We start from the raw sequence: 27,661 nt of genomic DNA on the forward strand, positions 1-27,661 counted from the left end.
CCATTTCTAAATTTGTGGTATTCTATGAACTAAGTTTTCTTTTTCTCTAAATTCCTTGTGTTTATTTCATACATCACAAAAATATTCTGTTACATTCATATAAATTCATGTTGAGTCATTCTCTGATGGTCAGGCACCCCTTTTATTCCAGTTTTTTGCTACCTCCACAATGCTACCTTGAATATTATGATATGTGTATGCCTCTGACCTTTTTAGAACATTTGCTCCCCTTCCTCCCCTCAGTGGGATCTTTGGGACAAAGGGTGATGAAACCTTTGCACTTTATGACTACTGCTTCCCTTTCTAGATATTCCCCCTTAAAGCTTTCTTCTAGAACCAGGACAGAGTCAGTAGGTGCCATATTTTCTCAAACCCTTTTGAAAATTGAAGAAATACTTACTTGTCTACGTTGCTCTTGCCCCTTTAAATAGATGTCTTGAATAAAGTCTTGTCTAAAGACACTTGTTTTAAAAAAATTCAACTTCAAAAATATGAAATGAGGGTATATAAATAGCATTGAACTGAAGAAATCCAAAAGCTTCCATAAGTCGACTGCAAGCTCAATATGAGTGAACAGACAACTAGAAAATAAATGCCATCATGAACCATGTTCAAAAAAAAAGCCTCATGTGTTAGACTAAAGCAGTGACAATTCTGTTGTAACCAACTGTGGTCAGACTACATCTGGAATAATGTATGATGCTCTGGACATCATGTTTTACTAAGGACAGTGATGAGCTAGGAAGCATTGTGAGGAAGGCCACCAGGGTGGTGAAGGACAGTTGGATCAAGATCATTTGAAGAAGGTTGTAATATTTTGCCCAGAGAAGAGATTTAAGCATTTAAAGACTTGTAACACGGAAGAAGGACCAGACTTGTTCTATTTTTCACCCAGGCTATACAGCTAGTGTAGGATTTAAATTAAAGTTAAATACTTAAAGTTTGTTATCTAACAAAATAGAACTATGTGATTAAGTTTTTTTACCTGCTCAAAATCCCTGCTCCACCAAAGCTGTTGACAGGAAGGAAAAAAGAAACTAGACATGGAATTCCACCCAACTTATCCTGTCTATATCAGCATGAAATGACAGGAAGTGAGTGGGGTTCTGAGAATCAGAGTTTTTAGGGTAACAGATTCTAATTTCACAATAGGAGGAAGGGACAAAGAGGTACAAAGAAAGTAAAAAAGGCAGATTAAGGCCTGACATAAAGAAAAGAACCTGAAAAATAAGCTCTCTTTAGTGGTGAATTGGGCAGCACTGCCCAAGAAGGGTTTCCATCTCTCTGGAGGTCTTTAAGAAAAGGCCAAAGTACCACTTGTGTGGTGTGTTACTGCAGAGGAGATTCTTATTTATTTTTAAGTTGGAGAAGGTGGTCTTTGAGGTCCTTTTCACCTCTAATATTCTGTGGATCCATTCTCCATATCCCAAAGATCCTGAGAATGCTTTTGTATCCTCAGTTAGAATTTGGTAACTTCACACCATTAGTTAAGTGCTCTCTCATGTGTTCATAAGTCTTTTCCAGTCCAAAAATCATTCTCTGGCAGAGAAGACAGAAGCAAAATTAGAGTTTAAAATTTTGGCTTTCTTGCCATTATCCACCTATATATAAATTTTTACGGTTGCATTTTTTAGGCCTTTTTAAAATTTTTTATTTTAGTAACAAATTTCCACATAAATTTTCCAAAGTCATGATCCACATTGTCTCCCTCCTTCCTTCCCTTTCCTCTTCTGGAGCTGACAAGCAATTCATTCTGGGTTATACATGTATTATCATGCAAAAAATATTTCCATATTATTCATTTTTGTAAGCGAATAATCTTATAAGACCAAAACCCCAAAACATATGTAGGGCTGAATTTTTAAAAGCCCTTTCTGATGTCTTTTATATTTATCATATTTTCAGCTCACTCTGAAAAGTAGACTTTACAATGATTTTTTTAAACCCTTACCTTCTGTCTTAGAGTGAATATTATATATTGGTTCCAAGACAGAAGAGTACTAAGGGTTAGGCAGTTGGAGTTAAGTGACTTAACTAGGGGCACACAGATAGGAAGTATCTGAGGCTGGATTTGAACCTAGGACCTCTCATCTCTAGGTCTGACTCTCAAGCCACTGAGCCACCTAGCTGTCCCACAATAATTTTCTTAAAGGACTATGTATGGTGTTTATCCTCTGCCCCATCTTCTTTACATATGTTTTTAAAAAGTCAAGCAATGCTAAAAAGGCAAAGAGAACTCATTGAAATTGGCAAAGGAGACAGAAGTTACCTCTCTACAGTTGATATGATAATTCACTTAGAAAATAATAGTCAGCAAAGAAGCTAATTGAAAATAGTATCAGAATACAAAAGAAATCTGCAAAAAACAACATTCTTCTAAAAACAGGAAGAAATAACAGAAAAATTACAAAAAGAAAAATCATTAAAAATAATTACAAATATTTTCTGGCCATAAACTTATAAAGATATACTCAATACTTTATGTAAATACAGTCATAAAACATGCTTTAGAGTAATAAAAGATGAAGAGATATTTATTGCTCATGGTTGGGCTGAGCCAATATAAAAATTATGATACTATCATTTATATCGCCATGGGGTAATTTCTACTGCTGTTCTTCACAATTTACAAATACTGCCTCTTTGTGCCTATCTAACTTGGTGTAGATACACACATTAGTAAACAATTCTTTCTGCTCCTTTTTAGTTTAAATCTCTCCTAACCAGAGTATTAAATGATAGACAAAACAATAAAAACTTATTGAAGGGTCAGAATAAGAATAGATATTTATATAGCATATTAGCATATGCAAAGCATTTTCTAGAACCTTATTGTATCATTACAACAACCCTCTGAGGTCCCCATCTTATAGTTGAAGAAGCTGGAGAAAGTTACCAGGATAAAACTAATAAATGCCTAAGGCAGGATTCATTCTCAAGTCTTCCTAAAGTCTAGTACTTTATCCATTTTGCTGTCTAAAGGTCTAAAATCTTAAGGGAAGTAATTGTTTTTAAATGAGTGAAGGAGTTAAATAAGACTTTCAGACCACCAACTACATTATAAAATATAGTAATTATTAAAAGCTGCTTAATAGTGGTTTTAACCACTATTTTAATAGATCATTTTTAATAGATCTATTTTAATAGATCAGTGGGGCAGACTTGCTAAGCAAGAACCAGAAAGCCGTTTTAATTCAGTATCCTGTTATATTATAAGCCCCCAAATGTAAATTCTTTGGGGGGAAAATCCCTTTTTCAAAAAGAACTTCTGGGAAAATTAGAAAGAAATTTGACATAAAATAAGATCAACATCTTATACCATATACCCCGATATATTTAATCTAAATGTATGTGACCTAAATATAAAAGGTCAAATCATTTTTTAAAAAATTAGAAAAGAATAGAAGAATCTACTTTCCCTAATTATGTTTTGAGGAAGAATTCCTAACCAAACAAAGAAGAAATCATTTTTTAAAAAACAGCAGTTGCAACTACAAATTAAAAATTTTTTGAATGAATAAAACTAATATAAGAATGATAAGGAGATAAATTGTCATTTGGGGAAAATGTTTTTATTTCATGTATTTCTGATAAAAAGTCTGGTATCTAAAATATGCAGGTAATTAACACTAGTTAATCATCGTTATCATCTATATCACTCCTCCTATGTACCAGTTACAATGCTGAGCACTTTATCAACATCTCACTTGATCTTCCTAATAACTCCTAGTTAATTGTTATTATTATCACCTCCATTTTACAGTAGAGAACCTGAGTCTTAATAGATATTATGTGATCTGCTCTGAGTCACACAACTAATCTGAGGCTGATTTGAACTTGGGTCTTCCTGACTACTGGTGCTTTGTTGTTCAGTCCCTCAGTCATATCTAACTTTTTGTGACCTCATGAACTGTGCTGTTCATGATGTTTTCTTGGCAAAGATATTGGAGTAGTTTGCCATTTATTAAAGCAAACAGAGGTTAAATAACTTGCCCAAGGTCACACAACTAGGAAGTATCTGAGGCTCCATTTGAACTCAAGTCTTCTAGCTACCTCTAAAAAGTCATTCCCCAATAACAGCTCAAAGCATAATGTATGATTGGTTTCCTTTGTATTCTTGTGTATTTTATTTTTTGCATTTAAAAACACCATTCTGAGGAGTCTGTAGTATTCACCAGACTGCTGGAGGAGTCCATGACTCAAGAGATGAAGAACCTTGCATTAAAATGTGTAGGGTTTAGGAACAGTGGGTTCAGAGGGAATGTTGAACTCTTTTGCCATTGAAAATGCTTGTAAGGAAACTAGGAACCCAAAGACAACTGCTGTGCTTGGTCAGTTTAGGAGACAACATGGCACTGTGGGAAGGGTGCTGGACTTGGGATCAGGAGACCTAGGTTTGAGGACTGGCTCTGACCTCCACCATCATTGTGTGTCTGTAACCAGATCAATGAACTTCTGAGTCTCGGTTTCCTCATCTAAAAAAACAGGAATAATAATGCTTGTAATACCTATCTCCCAAGGTGAAAAGGCCACAAAATGTGTGCTGATACACTTCTTGGTTGCCAACCCACTTGAACCTTGAGGTAGACCTTGAGGGACTATATTTTCATGATGCTGCATTCGTCCTATTCATGTTTTTCTGTACAGAAATTCCAAGAATTCTAAAATAAAACTAAATTTGGAGCCATTTTCTTTATTTCTGCATTAAATTTTAAAACTTCTTTAAAAATTTCTTAAATCTTCAAATTCAACATCAAGAAAGCCTTTTTCTTCACAAAATGAAGGTAATTTTCCACTTGGCCTCTATTTTCAAGTTCAATTGATTATTTTAACCAGGTAGATACTTTGTCTTTCAAAATAGCATTTCACATAAGGATGCATTTTATCTTCAGATTGTGCTTGCTTTGATGCTGAATTCTGAAACTAAGCTCCTGAGGTTCTTGTTTAAATCCAGTTCTTTTCTGTTCACTGAGCCTGTGATAAATAAATTATCTATCTCTGTGTTATCTGTTATTTCTCATTGGGAGACTTCATGAAGCCACTATACATCTAGAGTAGGAGGAAAAATATTTTCCAAAAAGGTTGGGAAAAAGACATTTAAAGAATACGACAACCCACAAATTGTATTCTTTTCTAGTCACTGCTGAGAAGGATCTAGAAAATGCGAAGCTTGTTCCGATCCTACACAGACTGTTAGCAGATGATAGAAGTGCTCCTGAAATCAAATATAACTCCATGGTCTTGATCTGTGCTCTTGTGGGATCTGGTAAGTGTTTTCTCTGCCATTTGATTTACAGTAACAATCAAGTAGAAAATACAAAAAGTGAGTAGTGACTTTGGATTTAAAATCCATTAGATAGTGATTTGAGCATGTCATGGGATAACTTTTGTTATGGTAATGTCCTCAAAACACTTTTAATGTGATTTTTGAAGAGTGTGAAAATGGCTCAGGGATAGCCAAAGCTTTGTAAAATCAATGCTAAATAAAAATCACGAGTGACCTTTTCTCTAACATAGTCTGGTGCCAATATGTGTTTCTTTGATATAAAAACAAGGTTTTGTGCTTGTCTAAAGTGACGTTATCCAGGGAGAATATTGTACTGGAAATCACAATGAGCATTTCCATATTTACTGTCATTTGTAGGCACTGTTGCCCAGAGCTTCCCTCTAAGGACATTTGGCCTACTTACACAGGGCCAAATGGATACATGGGTGGATATCGAGGTGGCTTCTGTCCAGGTTGATGCCAGCAGAGCAGGATGAGAATTTACAGTCATCAAGCTCTCTTTTTAGTACCTTAACTCCCACACTGCTTCCCACATCCAGCACCTTTTCTAGATTGTTGATATAAGTATAGATCTCCCTGCATGTAGGTGGCTAGCTCCTGGCAGGTAATCAGTGCAGTTCTGGATAGCACCAAATGGGAGCCCAAGCACAGTGCCACCTCCTTTGTGGAGTCTTCCCAGCTTTCCTAGCTCTGTAACCTCTTGAATCTTTTGCCATTCCACTTTTCTTCCTTTGTATTTTATATATGTTATAGTTGTCTGTGTATTTATATTATCCTCTCTGCTAAACTGACTCCCATATGAGGACAGAGACTACCTCCTATCATCTTCATCTTCTCAGTCATTGGACAAAGTAGACACTTAGGTAAAGCTCAGCGAATTTTGTTGAAAGGAAAAAAAATACAAATGGTGACTACTGATTGGTCCAGATGAATCCCCACACTTGAATACTACTTGAATCTGATTTGAGTCACCCCATCTAACCTGTCCTGTGCTTGGGAGGCCAGCAACTACTGGACCTATCTGCTCTTAGAATCTAAGCTCTCAAATGACAGCATTCTAAGGAATCAGAAAGATTTTCAAATCCAATCCCTTTAGTTTACAAATGAGGTCATTGGGCCCGCATAGGAAAAGCCAATAGTTAGCCACCCAGCTTCCCTGATTCCTTAGCTCCTGCTTATTTTACTGTCTTCCACCTCCCTAAGATTTGGGGGGTTTCCTCCAGGCTATCCATTCCTGCCTATCCTGTGCAGCTCTCATTCGTGTCCACCCAAAAATTCATTGTAGGTGGTCCTTCTCACTTTTTCACAGTATCTTCAGTGCAGTATTCTAGATGTCCACCCATATCTCCTGCACTTGACATATGCCTAGCCCATTTTCTCTTTCTATCATACTCTCCTTTACTCCTATACTTCTAATGAATTCCTTTGGAGTAAATGCTGCAGCCTGCTAATCTCCTTTATGTCGCCCTCCACATGACACTACCCTTTAGTTCTTCAGAGGTAGGTGGTGTTCCAGGTCTCACTGCCATACGGTAACAGTAAAATGTCAGTATAAAAAAGATGGGTTTTTGCTGTTGTGGGAACCTTGGGACAGGAAGAGTGCTTTGCAGTTTCTGAAAAGCAATCCAGCCTTTCTTCCTTCTCAACTCTGGGCTCTGCTCATTGTATAGCTGTAATTATTGGCCTCAGGTATTCCTGCTGTTGGACAACTCAGATGTACACTCAGATAAATGTACACTCAGATAAATGTATGTCCAAATTTGGGTAGGAGACACTTTATTCTTTTTGTCTTTTATGAAAAGATGGATCACACTTTTGAATGATCGCAGATCTCTTGATGCAATTAATACAGTGTTATGTACAAACTGGACCATATGGAGGACTGCACCATTTCCTTGGCCTAAACTCTGCTAGATTCCCTCCATCTCAGAGGCAAATACTTGGACAATCATATATATCCATGTTTTATGCCTCTCTTAATGTTTTGTTATCAGACCATTACTAAGCCTAGTTATTTCTATTGTTGTATCTTCCAAGGAATTTTGAATAATCTTCATATATGGATGGGAAATAATTTATTTTAAGAGTCTTGTGGTAGCATTTTGTTCTACTGAGTTATATACTTTTTCATAATCAACAAACAGTAAGTACATTGCAGATATGGTCCATTATTGGATATCATTTGCAAAATCCTGCCTGCTCCCTCCTAATAACCTCACTGATGTTCCTTCAAACCATGTGAATATGACCTTCATAAAGATTCTGAATAAGTGGGAGAAGGGTGGTCAGTAATGGCTGCTATTTTCTCAATCATCTTTTCTTGGATATTCACAAGATTTGAACTATCTTTCCCCATACCTTTGCTAACTTCCCTTACTTCAGATTCCTTGTATATCAGTCCCTCAATGCCCTCATAATTGTTTTGTTTCCAGCACAAATCTCCTCTATTTATACCTCATCCAGTCTAGCTGTTTCCCCCATCTTTGTTCTTTTGGGCACCATTTCTACCTCCTCTAGCTCAGGGACTGTGAAAATGGGGATCCTAGTGGTAATTCCACTATCCTTGTTAGAAAACAATTCTTTGTTGAAAAGACTTTTGCAAATATTTTCTATTTTTCTTGTTTGTATTATCTCTTTTCATCTTAGAGGTGCCCTGGAGATGACATTGCCTATTGCCTTATCTTGCTAAGCATTCTTTAATCTGGTTTTATCTTCCACTCCTTTATGATTTGTGAGATAAGGTTACTATATTCTTCCATCATCCTTCTTTTAAGATTTAATAGAGGAATATGTATTCTAACCCTGTGTACCTTTTAGCAGCCTTCTCTCTCCATTCAGCAAGCGAATTATTGACTAAGGTGCTTTCTGGGGTTTTTGGTTCTATTTGTTGTAGCAACTAACGCACATTAGTTTAATTTATGGATAAAATTATTATAACAAATTTGAATATCATTTCTGTTGTACATTTCCTTTTTTAATTGTGAGTACCTTATCTAATTCAGTTACATTTTCTTAATTGTATACACTATTCTTTCATCATTACTATTGTTTCTACTTGTTTATTGTAAATTTGAGCTTGGCTGGAATGAGCAGATAGATGAACTGACTCCTCAAGATAGTTGATTCCAATAACTCCTTTCTGCATAAGAAGCCTTAGCATTATCAAAGTATATTCATGTTCATTCTTTATGATGTTACTGACTGCTCTGTCTAGCACCTACCATTTCTTTCTTTTTTCTTGATTGACAAGTCTTTGGCTTTCTCCTTTTTTTCACCAGAACCATAACTTGCCCATATAGTTCTCTCCTGTCTCACTTCCTTTGCATTGAAGTCAGCAAGTATCAGAGTGTATATTGATGTAGGTGTGTCAGTAGCTTCTGAAATGTTACCTTTATGGGTATAATAAAGCTATCTCTGATCTTTTCCTTCCTTTTGAGTCTATCTCCTCTTCAAGATAATTTGAAGATTGATCTCTGAATACTTGTTTTTTTTAAACCCTTACCTTTCATTGTGGAATCAATACTGTGTACTGGTTCCAAGGCAGAAGAATGATGAGGGCTAGGCAATGGAGGTTAAGTGACTCACCCAGGGTCACACAGCTGGGAAATGTCTGTGACCATATTTGAACCCAGGACCTTCTGTCTCTAGTCTCAATCCACTGAGCCACCTGTTGCTTTATTTCCAACAACCATTTCTTCTGTGTGACCTAGATTAGGTCTAAGTCAAACTTCATCTTTTTGAGCCCATATCTATTTCTGCATGTACTGTATCAGGAGCTAAAGTGCTAGTGGAGTCAAATATGTAGGACTTTTGACAGCCTCTCTAAGCCCATCATTCCAGAAGTGGAAAGGAACCAGGCACGACTCACTGCCATTTTGCTTTTGTTATGTGTTTCATGTGTTCTCATACCTAAAGAACTCACAGCTAAGCTGCTGGAGAATCTCTTTACTGCATGAGTCTGGGCTTCAAATACCAAACACAGTAGCCAAGACCATGCTCAGAGCCATCTTGGCTTCATAAAGAACCTGCCAGAAATGGCATCTTACCAGCATAGCCTTCAAGGACCAGATCCACGTCTTCTGCTCACACTTTACCCTGACACGGTCTAACGATCGAGGACATCAAAACCAAGGGGCACTTCTGGCTTCTTCCTCCTGCCACAGTGGAGGTAGTGTGGACTAGAGCCCTTGTTTTGGAGTCAGTGAACCTCGATTCAAGCCTGGGTTCTAGACTTTCACACAGTATGACCCTTCTCCTGAGTCTAAATGTGAAGTAGAACAATTAGCGTGATTCCTATGCTGCACAGGCTTGTATGAGGATAGATCGTCTGTTTTCTCACCCCTATCATCCTGGGGCATGTATAAAGTGCATTGAGGTTTGCCACATGCTTTCCACGCCGCGTCTCTTGGATCCTGAAGCATCCCTGGGAAGCGGGGGTTGTTCCTATCCTCAAGGCAGACAGAGTTTAAGGTCACACAGTAAGTAAGTGTCCAAGGCAGGGGCTGAACTGAGGCCTTCCTGACTTCCCAATCTAGGGTTCTATTGGTTAGTTAGTCACCTTTATTGATAGCTTCTTCTATCCCTGAGAGAGGGCTGGTCTAGATCAGAGGGTCTTAACTGAGGTCCATGAACTTGGATGAGTGGGAAAAAATGACATCTTTATTTTTACTGAGTTTGAAATTTATGAAATTTCATTAAGCTGTTTCAAAACTTTATTCTGAAAAGGGGACCTAGTATATGCTTTAGGGTTTGGTTTTATAAGATTAGTCACAAAAATTAATAATATGGAAACATGTTTTGCGTGATACATGTATAATCCAGAATGAATTGCAGGGAAGAAAGGAGGGAGACAATTTGAATCATGTAACTTTGGAAAATGTATGTGGAAATTTATTAAAATAAAAATAAATGAAAAGGGGACTAGGGAGCCAGCCAGGTAGCTCAGTAGATTGAAAGCCAGGCCCAGAGACAGGAGGTCCTGGGTTCAAATCTAACCTTAGACCTTTCCTAGCTGCATGACCTTGGACAAGTCACATAACCCCAGGTGCCTAATTTTTATTGCACTTTTGCACAGGAACCAATACTTCAAATTGATTCTAAGATGGAAAGTAAAAATTTTTATTTTAACATTTAAAAAGTGGGGCAGGGAGGAGCCCAAGAAGCCCATGACTTAATAAAGGTTAAGAATCCAGACTGCCCCCATGGCCCAGGCTGGGTTTTTTGACCACAGAAACCCACGGCTTGATGAGCGCGATGTGGGCGGCCCACGGCATGCGTCTGCGAGGGCCGGTCTGGAGCAGACTGCGCATGCGGGGGGTGATGCCACCTAATCCCTGTGCTCCTCTCTCCTAGAGCCTCTCCACAAGGAGGTGCGGAGCCTGGCGGTCCTGGAGGTCGTGTCGAGGCTCCGCAGCCATGAGAACAAGACGGTGGCGCAGCAGGCCTCCCTCACGGAGCAGAGGCTGGCCGTGAACAGCTGAGAGCGGCGCCCCCTGCCGCCCGCCCCCATCCTTCACCTTCGTCCTCCGTCCGGCTGCAGCTCCCGCGCGTCCTCCGCCGTATCACTCGTGCATGCGTGTCACGTTCCCGCCCCATGGAAGAACCGCCGTAGTTCCCCGCCCAGAGGCTTCTCCGCCCGCCCTAGTCGGTGTGAATGCGGGCCGGGCCGCCCTCAGCTCCAGGCTCCGCCTGTCACCGTTCTACTCGTGTTCTCTTCGTGGCTTTGAGTCCCATCAGTAGAATGTGCATGTTGTAACCCCGAAAACCGTAAATGTCCACGGCCGCCCCAACCCCATCACCGCATCCTAAGTTACGGATAAAGACCCACCCTGTACACAGCAAGATCTGGCTAGTGCGTGGAGATAGAAATGATCCTAATTCTAATAATAATAGCTCCATTTTTGGTGCTGCCCAAGCACAATGATAACAGAAATGTGTTGCTGCTCGTTCACTGGTCTTGCCTATTAATGTCCGAGTCATGGTACCTAGAGCTAACAATAAAATTCCGTGCTCTACCTTGGCTCTGCGGCTCTTCTTTGGGCCCCGTCGGGGCTCCCATTTCACCCCAAGAACCGGAGTAGAGCCCACCCTCGTGTCCAACAGCATCCCGCCTTCCCCTCGGTTCTGTCGTGGCCTTGGGGGTGAGCACTCAGAAACGCCCCAGGCGCCCTCTCCTTCAGGTCCCGCCTGCCCCTCCTGCAGTTTGCTAAATACAAAGGTTAAACTTGGGAATGGGGGAGGAGGAGAGCAGGCCTCTGGGCAGCAGAAAACTCACCTCCGTCTCCCAGCGGGCCTGGGCTCCCGGCTCCAAAACAAACCTAAGAAGTGAAGCCTACCCGGAGAGATGGAGAAACCTCCGCCGGGCTGCAAACGTGGCTGCTGGGAGCGGGGTTGGTTTATTCCCTTCTCTTGTGGTGGACGACAATATCAATATTTGCCGTCCTTTGGGGAAGGCTAGAAATGTTGCTCTATAGTGAGTCCTTGACCTTTTCAGAGGAAATGGATCGTTTTTTAGAGGTAGCAGAATATTTCAAAACAAGCTCATGCCCCCCAGGTCAAGAATTCCTGCTGTACAGGCTGCCCATGTCAGTATGAGAATGATATGGATAAGCTATCAATACATAAATGATATCAAACTAGGCCCTTCCTGCCCTGTACTTGGCACATCCAAACCCATATCATAATTGCTCTATTTTACTAATTGCATTAAATCAGAGAATCATTCTCTGTAGGGACTGAAAGGAATTATGAGAAGCCCTCAAATTCAACTCTACTTTGGTGATATAGTTGAAAAAACTCACAGCTAAAACAATAGATGTAATGATCTGCCTTTTATTATTGATTTCATTGTTAATAAATGACATTCAGGATCTTTAATTTAATTCTAGGAGATTAAGGAATTTAACATCTAGAGATGAGTAACAATTTTGGAAAAAGGAAAATTCTCCAGGTTATTAAATAAACAATATTTAATAAACTGGGGAGAGGGTTGAATTTAATTGATTGCTGTGTTGAGATCTTATAAATTAAAACGAATAAGGAAATATATAGACATAGCCCTGGATTACCCAAATATTTAGAGATAGTAAAGTTAAAGTCAAATAGCAGGCGAAGAGGTAGCCTATAAGAGAGGTGTAATTCTTTTTATTGGAAACTTCTCCCAAACCTGACTATGTTAAGAAAGGGACCCCCACTTCCAACCCAGCTAAAGTTTTATGAAGTAAAGAGACCTTCAACAGCATCTAGCCTAATCCCATTATTTTACAGATAAGGCACTGGGAGGCTCAAAAAGGGTAGAGAGTGTTTCAGAGGCACCTGGCACCATGGTGGTCCCCTTCTCCAGGAGGCTCTCCAATCATCTCTCCATGGGAGTAGAAACACAATTCTAAAGCTTGTAGGAATCTTTGGAATTTTGGGTTCCCCAAATGTTGGATTCTTCTACAAATATGGTTTCTGGTAACAAATTAAATCTTTTCAATTTTTCAGTCAGTCAGTAAGCATTTATTAAACACCTACTATGTATCAGGCACTGGGATGCAAAGAAAGGCAAAAGACAATCCTGTCCTGGAAGAGCATGGGGGAGGCATATATATATATATATATATATAGTATATACAGAAAGGCTTCCTAGAGAAAGCATTCTAGCCATGAAGGACAGCAGAAAGAATGCCCAGAGTCTGAAGACAGAGAAAATATTATATATATGACATTGTGTCAAACAAAAGATCAGCCAGGAGAATACATGAGGGAAAAGAAGTTAGGGTTTAAGAAAGGTTGAGGATGGGTTAGATTATGAAGAGTTTTGAATGCCAGACACTTTTATATTTCAATAGCTTTTTAAAATCTTCTATCTTAAAATCAATACTGTGTATCAATTCCAAGGCAGAAGAGCAATAAGGGGTAGCAATGGGGGTTAAGTGACTTGTCTAGGATCATATACCTGGGAAGGATCTGAGGTCAGATTTGAACCCAGGACTTCCCATCTCTACATTTGACTCTCTATCCACTAAGCCACTTAGGTGCCCCCTTTTGCTTTTTTTTTTTTTTTTTTTTTAACCCTTACCTTCCGTCTTAGAATCAGTACTGTGTATTGGTTCCAAGGCAAAAGAGTGGTAAGGGCTAGTCAATGGGGGTTAAGTGAACTTGTCCAGGGTCACACAGCTAGGAAGTGTCTGAGGTCGGATTTGAACCCAGGACCTTCGTCTCTGGGCCTGACTCTCAATCCACTGAGCCACCTAGCTGCCCCCAGTGCCCGTGGCAACCTCACTTTAGAAGAATTCTTTTTGCTTCTCGCTGAGCAGCTATAGATAATATTACCATTATCTGAGTATTTTTGCTATTAAGGAAAAAGAAGTCTCACCTTCAGGTGATTACTGTATACATCCCAGTTTACATCGCCTTAATTTGCCCAGATAGGATGCTGCCACGTCACATTCAAAAGTCAAAAGATGTTGAAAGCATTTTATTTAAATCTATGGGGTAATTCTGGAGCCATCTTGCCCCACCTATCAAAGTGAAATGAAAATCATCTTGGATTTATTCCCCTATTATAGAGATCCAGCTCTATATTTTGGGGGTCCTGAGTGGCATTTAGTGGCGTCGGATTGAATGAGAACAGTCAGACTAAATGTTTAGCTCATATCTGCTCCAACTGCTATGGAGTTTTGAGTTTATTATATCCTGGTTTCAAACAAAGAACACACAGAAAGAATCACAGCTGTGAAGGGGTTACAAATCACATAAAAGAAAATCCTTGGAGGCTTCAAAGTAAAGATAGAACAGGGCCCAAGGCCGAATTCTAACCCCCTGGCTATCAGCAAGCAAATTCCAGGAATCCTAACTATATTCTATAGATATCATAAATGAATTGAGTCTTGTATTTTTTATTGGGAGGACTGCACCTGGTTGGATAAAGTTTTGTCTAGCTCTTGACTGATTTGGGAATATTCTTAGAATTTAGGGATCCTAATTTTCTTGTAGGGAAATTGTTAACCCAGTAATTGCTGGTCTGCTAAGGACTCAAAGCTTTCCAATAAGAATATTAAGAAAAGTTGGAGATCTGAAAATGAGTCAAAAGAGGAGTCTCATATTTTTACCTTAGATGGCCCATTCTGACTGCGTCCCGACATGCAGTGCAGAAAAAATCATACACACAGTTTTACTTGCCAATGATTTTGTAATGGGATCCAGATAAAATATCTGTTACAGACTCTTATTTCTCTAAATGACTCCTAATAGCCTCCTGGAGGGGTCAAGTTGTTTTTGGATTTACCTACCTGCTGGTACCAGAGCTTTTCAGGGCTCAGGTGACCAGGACCAAACACAAAGACTGCCTCAGCCTGGATTGGTCACGTAGGGAATCCGGATAACAGGCCCTATCCTGACCCTATTTCTCCAATTGGCCTTCCACACCCCATAAGCAACTCAAAGCCCAGCTTCACTACAGGTGGCCACCAACAGCAATTTACAAAGGGCAGATATTATCTTCATTAAGTTTGGGGCAACTGAGCCATGAAGAGTTCACAGGACTAGAGATTTCAAACTAGAAGAGACTCCCAAAGTCTTCTGGCTAGCCCAGCCAGCCCCTTATTTTACAAGTGAGGAATCTGAGACCAATGAGGCTAATGACTTGTCCACAGTCACAGAGCTAATAAATGTCAAAGGTGGGATTTTTAACCCAGATGGTCTCAGCTCTTGAGTCCATCACTGATTCTATTACATTAAATCCTTATCCAGTTCCCCTGCATCTGAGCCAAAATGGAACTCAGTCCTCCAGGTTCTTTTCATAATTGTGCCATTCAAGATTCCTATCTTACATACAATCTCATCCCCTGGTTTCCAAGCTCTTCTCTAAGCTAAAACTAACTAAAGAATATAGCCCACCATTCTGTGAAATTCAAAGCTTACCCTTTCCAGTAACTAATATTTTCTAACTTTCCATCTGCTATAGCTAAAATGTTATCATATTCCAAATAAACAGTTTTTGCTAATTAAACAGTGTGCTCCACTGAAAATGGAAAGGTGGTCTTCAGAAATACCTGCCATTACCTTAGGTCATCTGGATTAGACTGTAAAGTCAACATCTGGAGGTGAAGGACATCTCCAAGGTCATCTAGTTCAACACCTTGTACAAATTAAAAAGCAAAGGATATTGGGTTTTCTCAGAGATAATGAAGTGGGCTAATCCTGTAATCACACACACACATACATACAATATGTGTATATATATATATGTATACATATACATACATATAATTATAAAATATATAAAATATACATAAAATCACATATGTGTATATATATACATATATATAATTTCCAATCCAAGAAATTAAACACAGCTTTTAAGTAAACATTGTTACCCACCCTCACTTGGATTTCGTGCTAAAAAGGACATTGGATTCAGCTGGTCCAAGCCCCTCATTTTACAGATGACACCTAGGAATGTTAACTCAGTCACTGAAGGTCATACATAGTGTCAGAAGCAGAATCTGAACCCAGATCCCCTGACTATAGAGCCAGTGCTATTCCCAGTTTCCAGTTGATTCTGTGGTCCAAGAATCTCTTAAATTAAGGAACTTTTCCCTTTAACAAGGGTGGTTTTTTAGCCATTTTTTACTGAGTAATCTATACTCCCATGGTCCTTTGAAAATGAGTATACATATATCAACTATGCAGAATTAAGAAGACACAGAAATTTTAGCTCCAAGACCAAACTCCCCTACTTATACTGCTGTTGTTCATCAGTCATGATAAATAAATTCAGAAAACTACTCAGCAAGACGAATTTAACTTGCATGATCATATGTGTGTCCTTTATACAATATGTCTCTGCACAACCACTTCTACCTATAGAATAAAGAATGCTGGACTTTTGGTCAAAAGACTTGAATCACAGACTTGGCTCTGAGAGCCACCTCTCTGAGCCTATTTCCTCATCTGCAATCAAGGAAGCTACAAAAGATGGTATCAAAGATCCCCATCTTAGATCTCGAAGAGTCTGTGATTCTGTGAGTGCAGAGCCAGTTTGCAATAGGAATGGCCAACATTATATATGGTGCTTTAGCACTTTATGCTATCTTGCTTGAGCTCATAAATTCTCTGATGTGGGTCATCTTATTTATAAGTGAGGAAAATGAAGCTGAAGGAGGCTAAGGAACTTGCCCAGGTCCTCACAATTTGGAGAACTCGCATTACCCCTATTTCAAGCCCAGACTCTGAAAGTCACCACCTTGCCAGACTCAGGTTTCCTAGCCCCTAAGGGGCTAGTACTAGCTCCTACCCCTAAGAGGAGCTGCTGAAGTATTGGTCCCAACCATCTGACCCTAAAGATTTTATCCTCCTGAATCCCAGAATCTCAAGAGAGGGAAGGGACCTCAGAGGCCATGTAACCCAGCTGATCCCTAGACAAGAGTCCTTTCTCCGATGTACCTGACAAGTGGCCATCTAGCCTTCCCTCGAAGCCTTCTGGTGGAGAGACACTCGCCACTTCCCCATTTCAGCAGCCCATTTCACTTCTGGACCTCTCCAAGTGTTTAGAAGGTTAAATTTCCTTCTCTGCGATTTCCATCCACTCTCCCATTTCTGCCCCACCTGAGGCTGACCGTGGAAGTTCTGTATCTTACCTATCTTTACACACAGATAATCAATAGAGAATCTGGGAGTTCTGGGTCTTCTATTTCCTATTTTAGTCTTAAGCTCTTCGCCTTATAGAGGCAGCTAGGTGGTTCAATGAATAGAGTGCTGAGCCTGAAGTCAAGAAGACCGGAATGCAAGTCCAGCCTCAGATACTTATTTGCTGTGGGACTCTGGGGAGATCACTTAATGCTGTTTGCTTAGGTTCCCTCATCTCTAAAATGAGCTGGCGAAGGAAATGGCCAGCCACTCCAGTATCTTTGGCAAAAGAAACCCCAAATGGGGTCCTGAAGAATCAGACACGTCTGAAATGACTGAACAACAGCATGACCTGAAAGCCACCTAAATCACATTAAAATAGAGATTTCTCAGAAACAAGCCTGGTAGAGAGTTAAAAGTAAAGGCAGGAAACAGTATTGTGAGTCAAAGTTGTTTCAGAGTGCTTCCCTCGTTTTTTGTGAAGTGTAACAAAGTTGTGGTGGCACAGATCGAAGGAAACAATTCTGTTCTTATATAATTCAGTGTAACAGGCAGAACATTCATTCCAGAGCTAGCACCCTTGGGTGGGAGTCCCATCCCTAACAACACGACCTGGGTGAAGTTGGGGCCTCTGTTTCCTCATCTAGAAAACAGAGTTGATAAATACCTCCCTTCCAGAGTTTGGGTAAGACTTAAAGCACTCCACAAATAGTATTTACGTCATGAGACTTAGAGTTGTAAGGGACTTTGTTTCTTGTGATGATACCTCATCCCCTTCCCCCATTTTACAGAAGAGGCAAAGAGCTGGGACCGAGAGAGACAATTGCTCCATTCTGAATAACACAGAACAGTACCATTCCTGTCAGCTGTCCAAGAATCTTAGGATCCAAGAAGAGCTACATGGAGATGGAGACAAGATCTTTTTTACAGTTTCATGAACTCTAAAGTTGTTGGTTTGCTCATGTGTAAAATTGTTCTTTGTAAAACAGGCTTTCTTGGTGACAGCTTATGGCAGATTTCTAAATTATTACCTTAATTAAGGGAGAGAAGTCATAATGTTAATCTGCTTCTGTACATTTAATTTGACAAATATTTCTAATGAATTAAAAATGCCCCGAGAGTAGCAGGCTGTCTCTGGGGCTATAGTCATCGACTTTGTCGACCTAGATTCATTTCAAAACTACTACCCTTACTTCTTCCACATTCATTTGAAACACCTCTGTGCAGTCAGATTTTTAACTGGTCTATTCCCAGTCCCCTCCAAATTCCCACCTCTGTGCTTTTGCTCAGATGTTATTCTTGTCTCCCCTGCCTTCCTCCCATTCCCAAATTCCCTCTTTCCTTTTGCCTTGTAATATTTTATAAAGTATAATTCACATCCACCTCTGCCATAGTCTTTTTGGATTCCTCCAGCCCCTACCCATCTCTCCCTTCTTTGAACGTGAGTCTAGATGGAGAGCTGTTCTCTAATTTCCTCCATTATTTCATGTGTGTCTTTTATTTCTTTGACTGTAATATATAAGCTCTTTCAGGGAAGGGGCCAAATCTTAGCTTTCTCCTGTACCCTTTATAGCACCCAGCACAGATCTAGGTCCAAGATGCATCATATTACTGTACAAAAGAAAGCATTTGCCATGAGAATATTTGACCATTTTATTTATAAAATTTCAGTTGCTAACAAATTGCATATAAAATGATTTACTTCAAGTGAATACAGAATACTGCACAACTATTCAAATGATTTCCATCATAAATTTAATAAAACATTCCTTAAAAAGTCACCCATTAAAAAACCTCACAAATGGTAACAAGACCATTTTTGATCACTTAAAATGAATAGTAAGAAGCAGTGTCAACATAGCCTTTTCCATAGAAAGGTTCCGTTCCATCCATTTAAATCAAAGAGGACACAATACCACATATAATTGAAATATCCCACTGGACATCTGTCAATAGCCCTCCCATTGCTTTCACTGCCTTCCATTGAAGACAGCCAACTGGTAAACCCCCCAAAATTCCAAGTACACATCTAATGACATGCAATCCACTTTTAATGGTACCCTCCAGTAGCCTTGTTGCTTTCCAAATTCACAAATATAAAGCAACAATTCGAGGATATAGTCAACATATTCAAATGCATTCAACACACATTTATTAGGCGGGTATACAAAAGTGAAGAGGAGGAGATAAACCCCGCTCTCAGAGTTTATAATTTAACAAGGAGGGGAAGACACATGCACAGGTATGCAGGAGACAGGAGAATAGGTAAGAGGGGCAAGAGGTTCAGACAAAGTGCAGAGAGAGAGAGAGAGAGAGAGAGAGAGAGAGAGAGAGAGAGAGAGAGAGAAGAAAAAAAAGGAAAGGAAAGAAAAGAAAGAGAAGCCTGAGATCAAGGGAGTCTGCTTAGAGGAGGTAGCACCTGAGCTGGACCTTGAGGGAAGGTTAGTATTTCAACAGATAGCAATGCAGTTGGAGTTTATTGTGGGCCCAGGGGACAGCCTCTAAGAATGCAGACATAGATTACAGAAGGATAATATTGGGGAACTGCAAGTCATCAAGCTTGGCTAAAAGGAAGAATCTGTGAAGAGCAGCAACAGAAAGTGAGAGGTTGGTAGCAGGTTGGGGAGGGCTTTAGATGCCAGGAAATCCTACAGTCCTGAAGGCTTCTGAACAGGAGAGAGACACAGTCACACCTGTGCATGAGCAAGTGGATTTTGCCAGCTGTAAAAAGGGAGGAGAGAGACTCAATATTGGGAGACCAATCAGGAGGTTCTCACAGCAAGTCCTGGAAAGAAACGATGGAGTCTTGTATTGACACAAAACAATGTTATGTTTTCTTTTCCTTTTTTTCAACTATAAATGGAAAAGAGATAGCAGGGAAGGGGATCTTAGAAAATGTAGGTGATTTAGGTGATGACAAATGGAGGTAAAGACAAAATAAATCAATAAAAATGTAGTTAAAAAAAAAACAGTCAACCAAAGGAAACTGGGCACAACTCACCACTTTTCCAGAAGCAATGTCAGTTGGGAAAAGAGGTTAGATGAAAATTGACATGAAACTAGCACAACATTCAGTCCCTTCCACAAATCTCTTAAACTCAACAATCCCACTAAAGTGTGTGTGTGTGTGTGTGTGTGTGTGTGTGTGTGTGTGTGTGAGAGAGAGAGAGAGAGAGAGAGAGAGAGAGAGAGAGAGAGAGAGAGAGAGAGAGAAAGAGAGAGAGAGAGAGAGAAAGAAAGGGGGGGAGGATTGATATTGTAACATGTATGATATGTGTAGGCATTACATGCCAGATGAACAGAGAAATCTTTTTGTGGTTCCTTGAGAAACATTAGAAGGCAAGAGGCAACCAGTTCAATTTTCTGAGCACTTGGAGGTCTGGGGAGCTCTTTCCTCACAACCCTGTGGCCAGAGAGATAAAGTGGTTTGTTCAAGTGGCCCAGCCATCTACTGGAGAGTCAAGCCCTCCAACTCTTGATCCAGAAGTGTACAAAGAGCCTTAAAGGCTGATACTCTGGGAGCTCCACTAAGGTCATTTGTAAAGTGCTACAAGATAGATAGAAACAATGACTTATGAGGGCATTGGAGAGCAAAGCACCAGGGGGGAGGGAGGATGGGGAAGAAAGTGATGGTGGGGGGTGTTGGGAAGGGGCTTTGAGGAATGCACAATGCCAGGGCAGTAGCCTAATTAAGTCCCAGCAGCAACCAGTATAGGCACAGAGAGGTCAGAAGCCCCAAGGGAAGTGCTGGTGCTTTCTCGGGACCTTTATATGACAAGAAATATTAGCTATCTGAATCTCCACATTATAAACAAGGCAACAGATGCTGGGAGCCCAGATCCACTCTAGAGGGGCCGACACAGGACATACACACCCTCTCCATACAGATTAGTGTTGCCTGAAGCTCCATGAGGCTCACTCCAACCACATATTATCCCAACTGGGATATTGAACAGAGCTGGTAGCTCCAGTCACATGTAATGCTCTACCACGGACACTAGAGGGCAGGACAACCAAGCGTTCCGATTCCAAATCAGTTGCTCACTAAAAGCTTAGAAAGGACCCATTTTTTTCCAAATTGGAAAACAAAACAAAACAAAAAGAAACACGCCCAAATTCTGTGCCTCCCCTTCACAGGACGCAACTGGATGAAGCGCAAAGAAGCAGTCCTTCTTGTTTTATTTGCAGAGTGTACTGATATGGGGGAAAAATCTGCTGGCCAGCCTGCCCCATAGATCAAGGCTGGTGTCAGTCCTCTGAGGAGGGTGGTTTGTGTCCAGGTTTAGTTCTAGCTTGGCATGCACTGACTTAGGGAGGCCTTCATCATCTGGAAAGCATCTCATACTAAACAAGCAATAAAACAAAAAATCCTTGTCTGTAGAAGTAGAGACGGTGGTAGAGGAACTAATGCAGTGAAGTGTCTTTAAGGAATGTTTCATTTTTTGAATTCCTTAAACCAGGCTTTCGAATGCTCTCATTGGAACAGCAAATAAGAAACTACCCAAAAAGGGGAGGGCAGCTTGGGAAGAATCTTCTAAATTCGTACCTGGCTATCACTGATATCTAAAGTACTCCCTCTCCATCCTCAGGGGCTCAAGCACCTCACTTATTGTTACCTGCAGGCTCTGGAGGCATTTTTTTTCTCCTTACCACCACAGAAAGACCAATACACATCATTTCCCCTGTGGCTCAAAGGACTTGGCACCCCACCAGCAGAGAAAGAAAGGGCTTGGAAACAAATACCACCACAGCCACCACCACCACCACCACCACACTCGTTGCCTTAAAGGAGGGTGCCAGAAATGAAAATCGATTGGCCAGTTTTCATGGAGAAGTGCCCAGGTCTTCTTCGGAGGTCTAAAAGATATCTCCCTGGAGAAGGGTTCCTCAGAATGAAATCCAAAAGCAAAGAGCTGGAAAGGGCCTTTTAGGTCACCAGTATTCAGTATCTCCATTGTCCCTGGCCATAGACTTCATGGGGCTTCTTTTCACTGGGGCTGGAAACAGGGTCTGAGTGGATCTGTGTAAGACAGCCAATGGAAAGCTCACTCCTAAAATATTTCCATCCCATCCTCCAGCAAATGCAACTCTATATATTTTGCATGAGAAAAAAGTCAGCTGACCTACATCTTAGACACTTCTTGAGAAAGTATTAGAATCTTTAAAGGGGGGGGGGAGTAGTAAAGTTATAAATAGGTGTAGGAACTGGTCCTTGGTGAGCATAATAGTCTTAAAAGAGCACTATGTTAAATGACTTGCCCACAGTTACACAGCCAATATGAGGCAGTGGTATTTAGGTCTTCTGGGGTTTGGAGGACAACTCTTTGTCCATTAAATCACACTGTCTCTCCAGAACTATAAAGAATAATAATTTTTTAAGGCCTTACCTTCCATCTTGGAATCAATACTGTATAATGGTTCCAAGGAAGAAGAGCAGGAAAGTTAGGCAATGGAGGTCGAGACTTGCCCAGGGTCACACAGCTAGGAAGTGTCTGAGATCATATTTGAACCCAAGACCTACTGTCTCTATGCCAGACTTTCAATGCATTGAGACACCTAGCTGCCCCCCCCCATAATAATTAACAGTAGCCATAAAGAATGTAACCATGGTACAGCTATGACAGTTAAAGAATAGGTAGAGAGGTTAGTCATCCCACCCTATGTGAAGGGCTAAATCAATTAGTACTATGGACCAGTGGAATGAAGAAGGGCTGCTTTAACTAGGATGTTCAAAGCAATAAAAGACAGAGTCCAAGAAAATACTTTAAACTTTCCAGAAAAATCAAAATCATCCTCTCTGAATAGTTTCATTAGCATTTTCCCAACTTTGGTGGAGGGCCTGCAGGACAGTGGTCCGAGAGTGCAATCAGACTGGCTCTTGGACTACATCTCTGACAAATTCCAGGCTCCGGACGTCCATTCCAGGTAACTACAGCAATGGCAGGTGAAATGGGGTCTTCTCTCTCCCTCTAGCCCACCCTAAGGGAAAGTGAATCAGGAAGTCAGTGCAACTTCCTAAGGGGAATGTGAAGAATAACGTGACACTGTGGAAAGATGGAACCAGGTTTATTAAGGATGATCTTTATTACAAACACTTCCCAAGTGTAAAAAAATAATAGGGGATAAAAAAAAGGAAGCTCATATAGACTTGCTGTTGGTGTTTTGCTGCTTTCACTGAAGGGTGGGATGTTGGCTGACGATGAGTCTAAGGGTGAATGGAGTTCATGAGGTAATTCATGGAAAAAGGCAAAAGTGCAACTTGGAGGGCTCAAGTCTTCACTGCCATGGGATGATGTGTGACTAAATGTTGATCTGGGGACTGGAGATGGACTGTGGTCATTGTGTATCTCTCGGACATGGAATGAACCTTTCTATCTAACAATAGAAGTATAGATAGAGAACACACACTCATGCATACCCATACACACACACACCCCAAAATGGAAGAGATTACTATTTAGAAGAAGGTTGTGGATAGGGTATTTTCTTTCTCTTTTTATGAGCATCTGGAAAATTGATAATACCCAGGGTTGAGACAGGGTGGGCCAAAAGAGAAAAACACAAGCTCAATCTCTCTCTCCAAAGTGTGCTGGCTTGCCAAATGGCAATCTAAAGATGGGGCATGCTATACAGAAGGTCCCTGGCACCTGTAGCATCCCTGCTGCCCGGGGGGGGGGGGGAGGGAAATGCCCTGCTAGACATACAGAAACTGCTGGATGAAAGCCTGGAGGCTTTCTATGGCCTTCTTACTGGCACTGGGTCATGTTGGGGCGGCAGCACCAAGACAATGTCATAGGGTCCCTCCTCCAGGCTTATATGGCAGTCCTGGCTCCTGATACTTGTGCTTCATTATCATTCTAGCTGTTAAGTCCCCTGGAAGAGGACGGAGGTAAATGCAGACCACACACATGATTTCTTTCTTTTCATTAGAAAAAAGAAGACAGGCCTTTTGAGTCTGTTAGTGCTGCTTCCCATTGGTATTTAATTCTATTTGGGGGAAGGAAGGAAGGAAGGAAGGAAAGAAGATAGGTAGGAAGGAAGGAGTTGAGAGGGGGAGGGGTCATGAGAAAAGACCCCAGGGACAACGTGGCTGAGTTCCTGGAAGCATTTTGTGTGTCAAGGCTGATTCCTTCACTTCAAGGATGGGGGAATGAGCCAGAACTTCTCACGGCCTTGCACTGAAAAAAACAAATGGGCCATTTCTGACCAGATTACAGTTTGAAATATTTCTGGGAGTGTTTGGGATGTGAGGAGAGGGATTCCTGGCTGGTGGATCTCAAGTTGCAATGCATGCAGGTAAGAATTATTAAAAAAGGAAAAATCAAAGTTTCAGCTGAAGAAGAAGATATTGTAAAGGAAAATCTGAAAGAACTGTAGCCCCATAAGCCCCAAATAAAGAGTATTCCAGAAGTTTCCAAGAAATACAGCAAATGATTTGGGGGGGGTAGGGAGGGGAGGAGATTAGGTTACACCATTTCAATGAACACAATTTCTTCTATTTCCTTTTGAAATAAACCCCATGCTTGCTTAAGAAGATTGCTCGGCTAAGATATGGCATCCTGAAGTCTTCCAACCCACTGGCTCAGTACAGATGTCATATGGATTCCCTTTCCTGGCAATGAGAGAAGAAGCTGGAATGGCAGGTGATGCTTCTCACAAGTTATTTAAGGACTCTGTTCTCAAATTCTGGACCAAGACACTGAAAAGACCCAAGTTTTCTTCTTGATTTCTTCTTGGTTCTTAAAAGTTTCTTAATGTGTAGAATGAAGATGGGGGAAAAAATTGCCTCTCAATTGGTTTTAGAAAAGATAGCAGTTCCTTTTCCTTTGATGACACAATGACTGGTCTTTCTGGGTACACTGAAGATACAAAACTCCTTCTAGCACCTCTGACAGCCCTCAAATAACACAAGGAGAGAAAAAGAGCATTTCTCCCAGATCACAATGTAGTTCTATTTCAATTTACGCACATCTGTTTGAGTTTTCTTTTTGGTAAGTGTCCAACTGTTCACAAACCCTGGCTACAGTAGATGCACGGTTCAACAGCTTTCCAATGGGTCATTTTTGTTTTTAAAATTGAAATCTGTCAGTGAGCAGCAGGTCCTAATAACCCTCCCCAGGTTCACCCCCACAGAAGCAATTTCATGGCAATACCAGTCTTTGCGACTACAGATTGCAAGCATTGTCAGTGTGGTTGGAGCTTGGCATCAGCATAGCAGACTGGAGGCAGGGCAGGGTCTCAGGAGTCCAGTGTCTTACAGTGGTCAGTTCATTCAGCAGTTCTACCAGCTGGCCCTGACAGCTTCAATGTCACTAACCAAATTCTGGGCTAGGCATATCCCAAAAATCTGAGAAAAGAAGAAAGAGCAAAAGCATCAGAGGGAGTGATGGGGTTTCCTGGGACTAAGTGCAGCCCTATCATGACCAGCTCTATCAGGACAGGAGCTCTCTGTTTTAGCTTTAAGCCCTCATGAAGGAGAAAGCAATGCCATCAGACCTACGGTAAAAGACACTACCCATTTTCAGGCAGGTGGGAGATGGGGGGAAAAATGAAAAATGAGACTTATGTCCAAGAGGGAATTTATTTTGTTTGACTACAACTATTTGTTACAGTTTTATTTTGTTTTCTTTTTCTTGGATGTGGGGAAGGGGCGGTGGCAAAAAAGGAGTGAAATGTGCTCTTTGAAAACCTAAAAACAAAAGAAGTGAAAGCCAAAGCTGAGAGAGGTTAGACTCGACACACTCTAACATCCTTAATACCTCTACTATCCTGTCACATATGTGGTCTGTTCTTCCAAATTGAAACATCAAACTTTGGATCAAGTGAGATGTCATATCATCTCATAGAAAAAAACTCTTTCAAAAGATATATAAATGCCATTATAAATGACATGATGATGATGATGATGATGATGCTTCCAGAATTGCAAATGCTAACTTGAAGAGTACCTGAGCTATGAAGGAACTCAAGCATCGTAGGTTATAGACTGTTATAGGCCATTATAGGTGGAAGAAATCAACTAGCACAGATGCCTCATTACTTAGGTAGATAAATCAAGTCCCAGAGAGTATCAAACAATTTGTCCAAAGTACCAAACTAGCTAAAGCATCCATTTTATGGCTTGTGAAGACAAGTTATAGGGGCAGCAAGGTAGCACAGGGAGCCAGGAGGATCTGGGTTCAAATTTGACCTTAGACACTTCCTAGCTGTGGCAAGTCAATTACCCTGGTAGGTCTCAATTTCCTCATCTATAAAACAGGGATAATAATGATACTTACCTCATCACAGGGTTTTGTGATTTTAAAAGTCCTTTATTAACCTTAAAATACTTTATCTAGGCTAGTTACTATATAATTCCTAGCTACTACTCCCTTGATAAGCTTCTTGTAGCCCCTGGGGGTGCCTGGTCCCTGCCTCCAGGATTTTGGCCATTCCTCTTAGGGCTTTGTAGCCTCCAAAGAGATGCTGAATGGAGAGTCATCTCCAGCTTTATCCCAGGCACTGGTGAAACAAGCACAGAGTGCTCAGACAATCCTTGCCATATTGGCATGGAACAATTTGAAGCATTTCTGAATCTTTGGAATTATACTATCCGCTGGCCCACATCTCTCTATCTTGTGCAAAGGAATCACAACAGGTTTTATCAAGTGCTTTGCTAAAAATCTAGCTAGCTAGAGTTTATTTCAGCAATAGAAAGGAAGGAAAGAAGGAAGGAAGAAAGGAAGGGAGGGAGGGAAGTATGGAGGGATGGAGGGAGGGAGGGAAGAAATATGGAAAAGAATATTATTACAACAAAATTAAGAGGAGTGGGAGATTCAGAAAAATTCATGAAGATGAACAAACTGATGCAGATTGAAATCAGCAAGAAAAGGGAAATTTGCATGATGACACCAATAAGATGAAGGAAAACAAGTTAGAAAGACTTCAGAACTGCCATCAAAGCCACAACAAGACTGACAGAAACATATCTGACATCTGGAAAGAAAGAGAACAGAATAACAATACAGACTGATGCATTCTCAAACATGGCCGATGTGTGGATTTGTTTTGTTGGCCTCTAAGCGTTTATTATAAAGGAGAGCTTCTGTGGGAGAAAGATAATGGCAGGCCAGGGAAGGCTAATGGGTAGTGACAGATTTTTAAAAAAATCATTAATAAACCATTTTTTCAAAATGTACAATACAAATACAGGAGATACAAATGAAAAGAACTGTTTTGTTACTCTGTTAAAATAGATATTTTAAAAACAAAAACAAAAGACTCTAAAGTATATGAAAACATGTGCTATTTAAGTTTGCAATTAAAAAAAAAAAGAAGAAGAAGAAGCTAGGTAGCTCAATGGATTGAAGGCCAGGCCTACAGACAGGAGGTCCTAGGTTCAAATCTGACCTCAGACCCTTCCTACCTGTATGACCCTGGGCAAGTCATTTGACCTTCCCCTTGCCTAGCCCTTACCACTCTTCTGCCTTGAGACAATACACAGTTTTGATTCTAAGATGGAAGGTAAGGGTATTAAAAAAAAGAAGGAAAAGAAAAGAATATAGGGATACTCTTTATCAATATTTCCTCTTCTTTACCCAAACCAGATACCATCATGCTTATTCTTCCCTTACAATATCACTTGAATGTAGGCACTTCTTTCCACTCACACCACAGTTATCCTAATTTAGCACAGTTCCAATGAACTATGCCCACAGCCTCTCCATTTCCACAACAATTTTCCTCACAGCTGCCAAAAGGATATTTCTACAGAACAGGTCC

The 27,661-nt window shown here is 40.6% G+C and overlaps 2 protein-coding genes across 2 annotated transcripts in view; one reads left to right on the plus strand and one right to left on the minus strand.

The window, feature by feature from the left end:
- Window positions 1-11,301, plus strand: part of RAP1GDS1 (Rap1 GTPase-GDP dissociation stimulator 1) — a 286,184-nt gene extending 274,883 nt beyond the window's left edge. The window contains exons 15-16 of the mRNA XM_044681621.1: window positions 5,138-5,266; window positions 10,640-11,301. Coding sequence (XP_044537556.1) covers window positions 5,138-5,266; window positions 10,640-10,767 — 257 coding nt within the window. The 3' untranslated portion in view covers window positions 10,768-11,301. The remainder of the gene's footprint in view (window positions 1-5,137; window positions 5,267-10,639) is intronic.
- An 11,648-nt stretch (window positions 11,302-22,949) lies between these two features.
- TSPAN5 (tetraspanin 5) overlaps window positions 22,950-27,661 on the minus strand; it is a 221,452-nt gene continuing 216,740 nt past the window's right edge. Inside the window, exon 8 of the mRNA XM_044680959.1 lies at window positions 22,950-25,247. Within this exon, the coding sequence (XP_044536894.1) occupies window positions 25,182-25,247 (66 nt within the window). The 3' untranslated portion in view covers window positions 22,950-25,181. The remainder of the gene's footprint in view (window positions 25,248-27,661) is intronic.

This window comes from Gracilinanus agilis, chromosome 6, assembly GCF_016433145.1.
Source record: "Gracilinanus agilis isolate LMUSP501 chromosome 6, AgileGrace, whole genome shotgun sequence".
Classification (NCBI taxonomy): Eukaryota; Metazoa; Chordata; class Mammalia; order Didelphimorphia; family Didelphidae; genus Gracilinanus; species Gracilinanus agilis.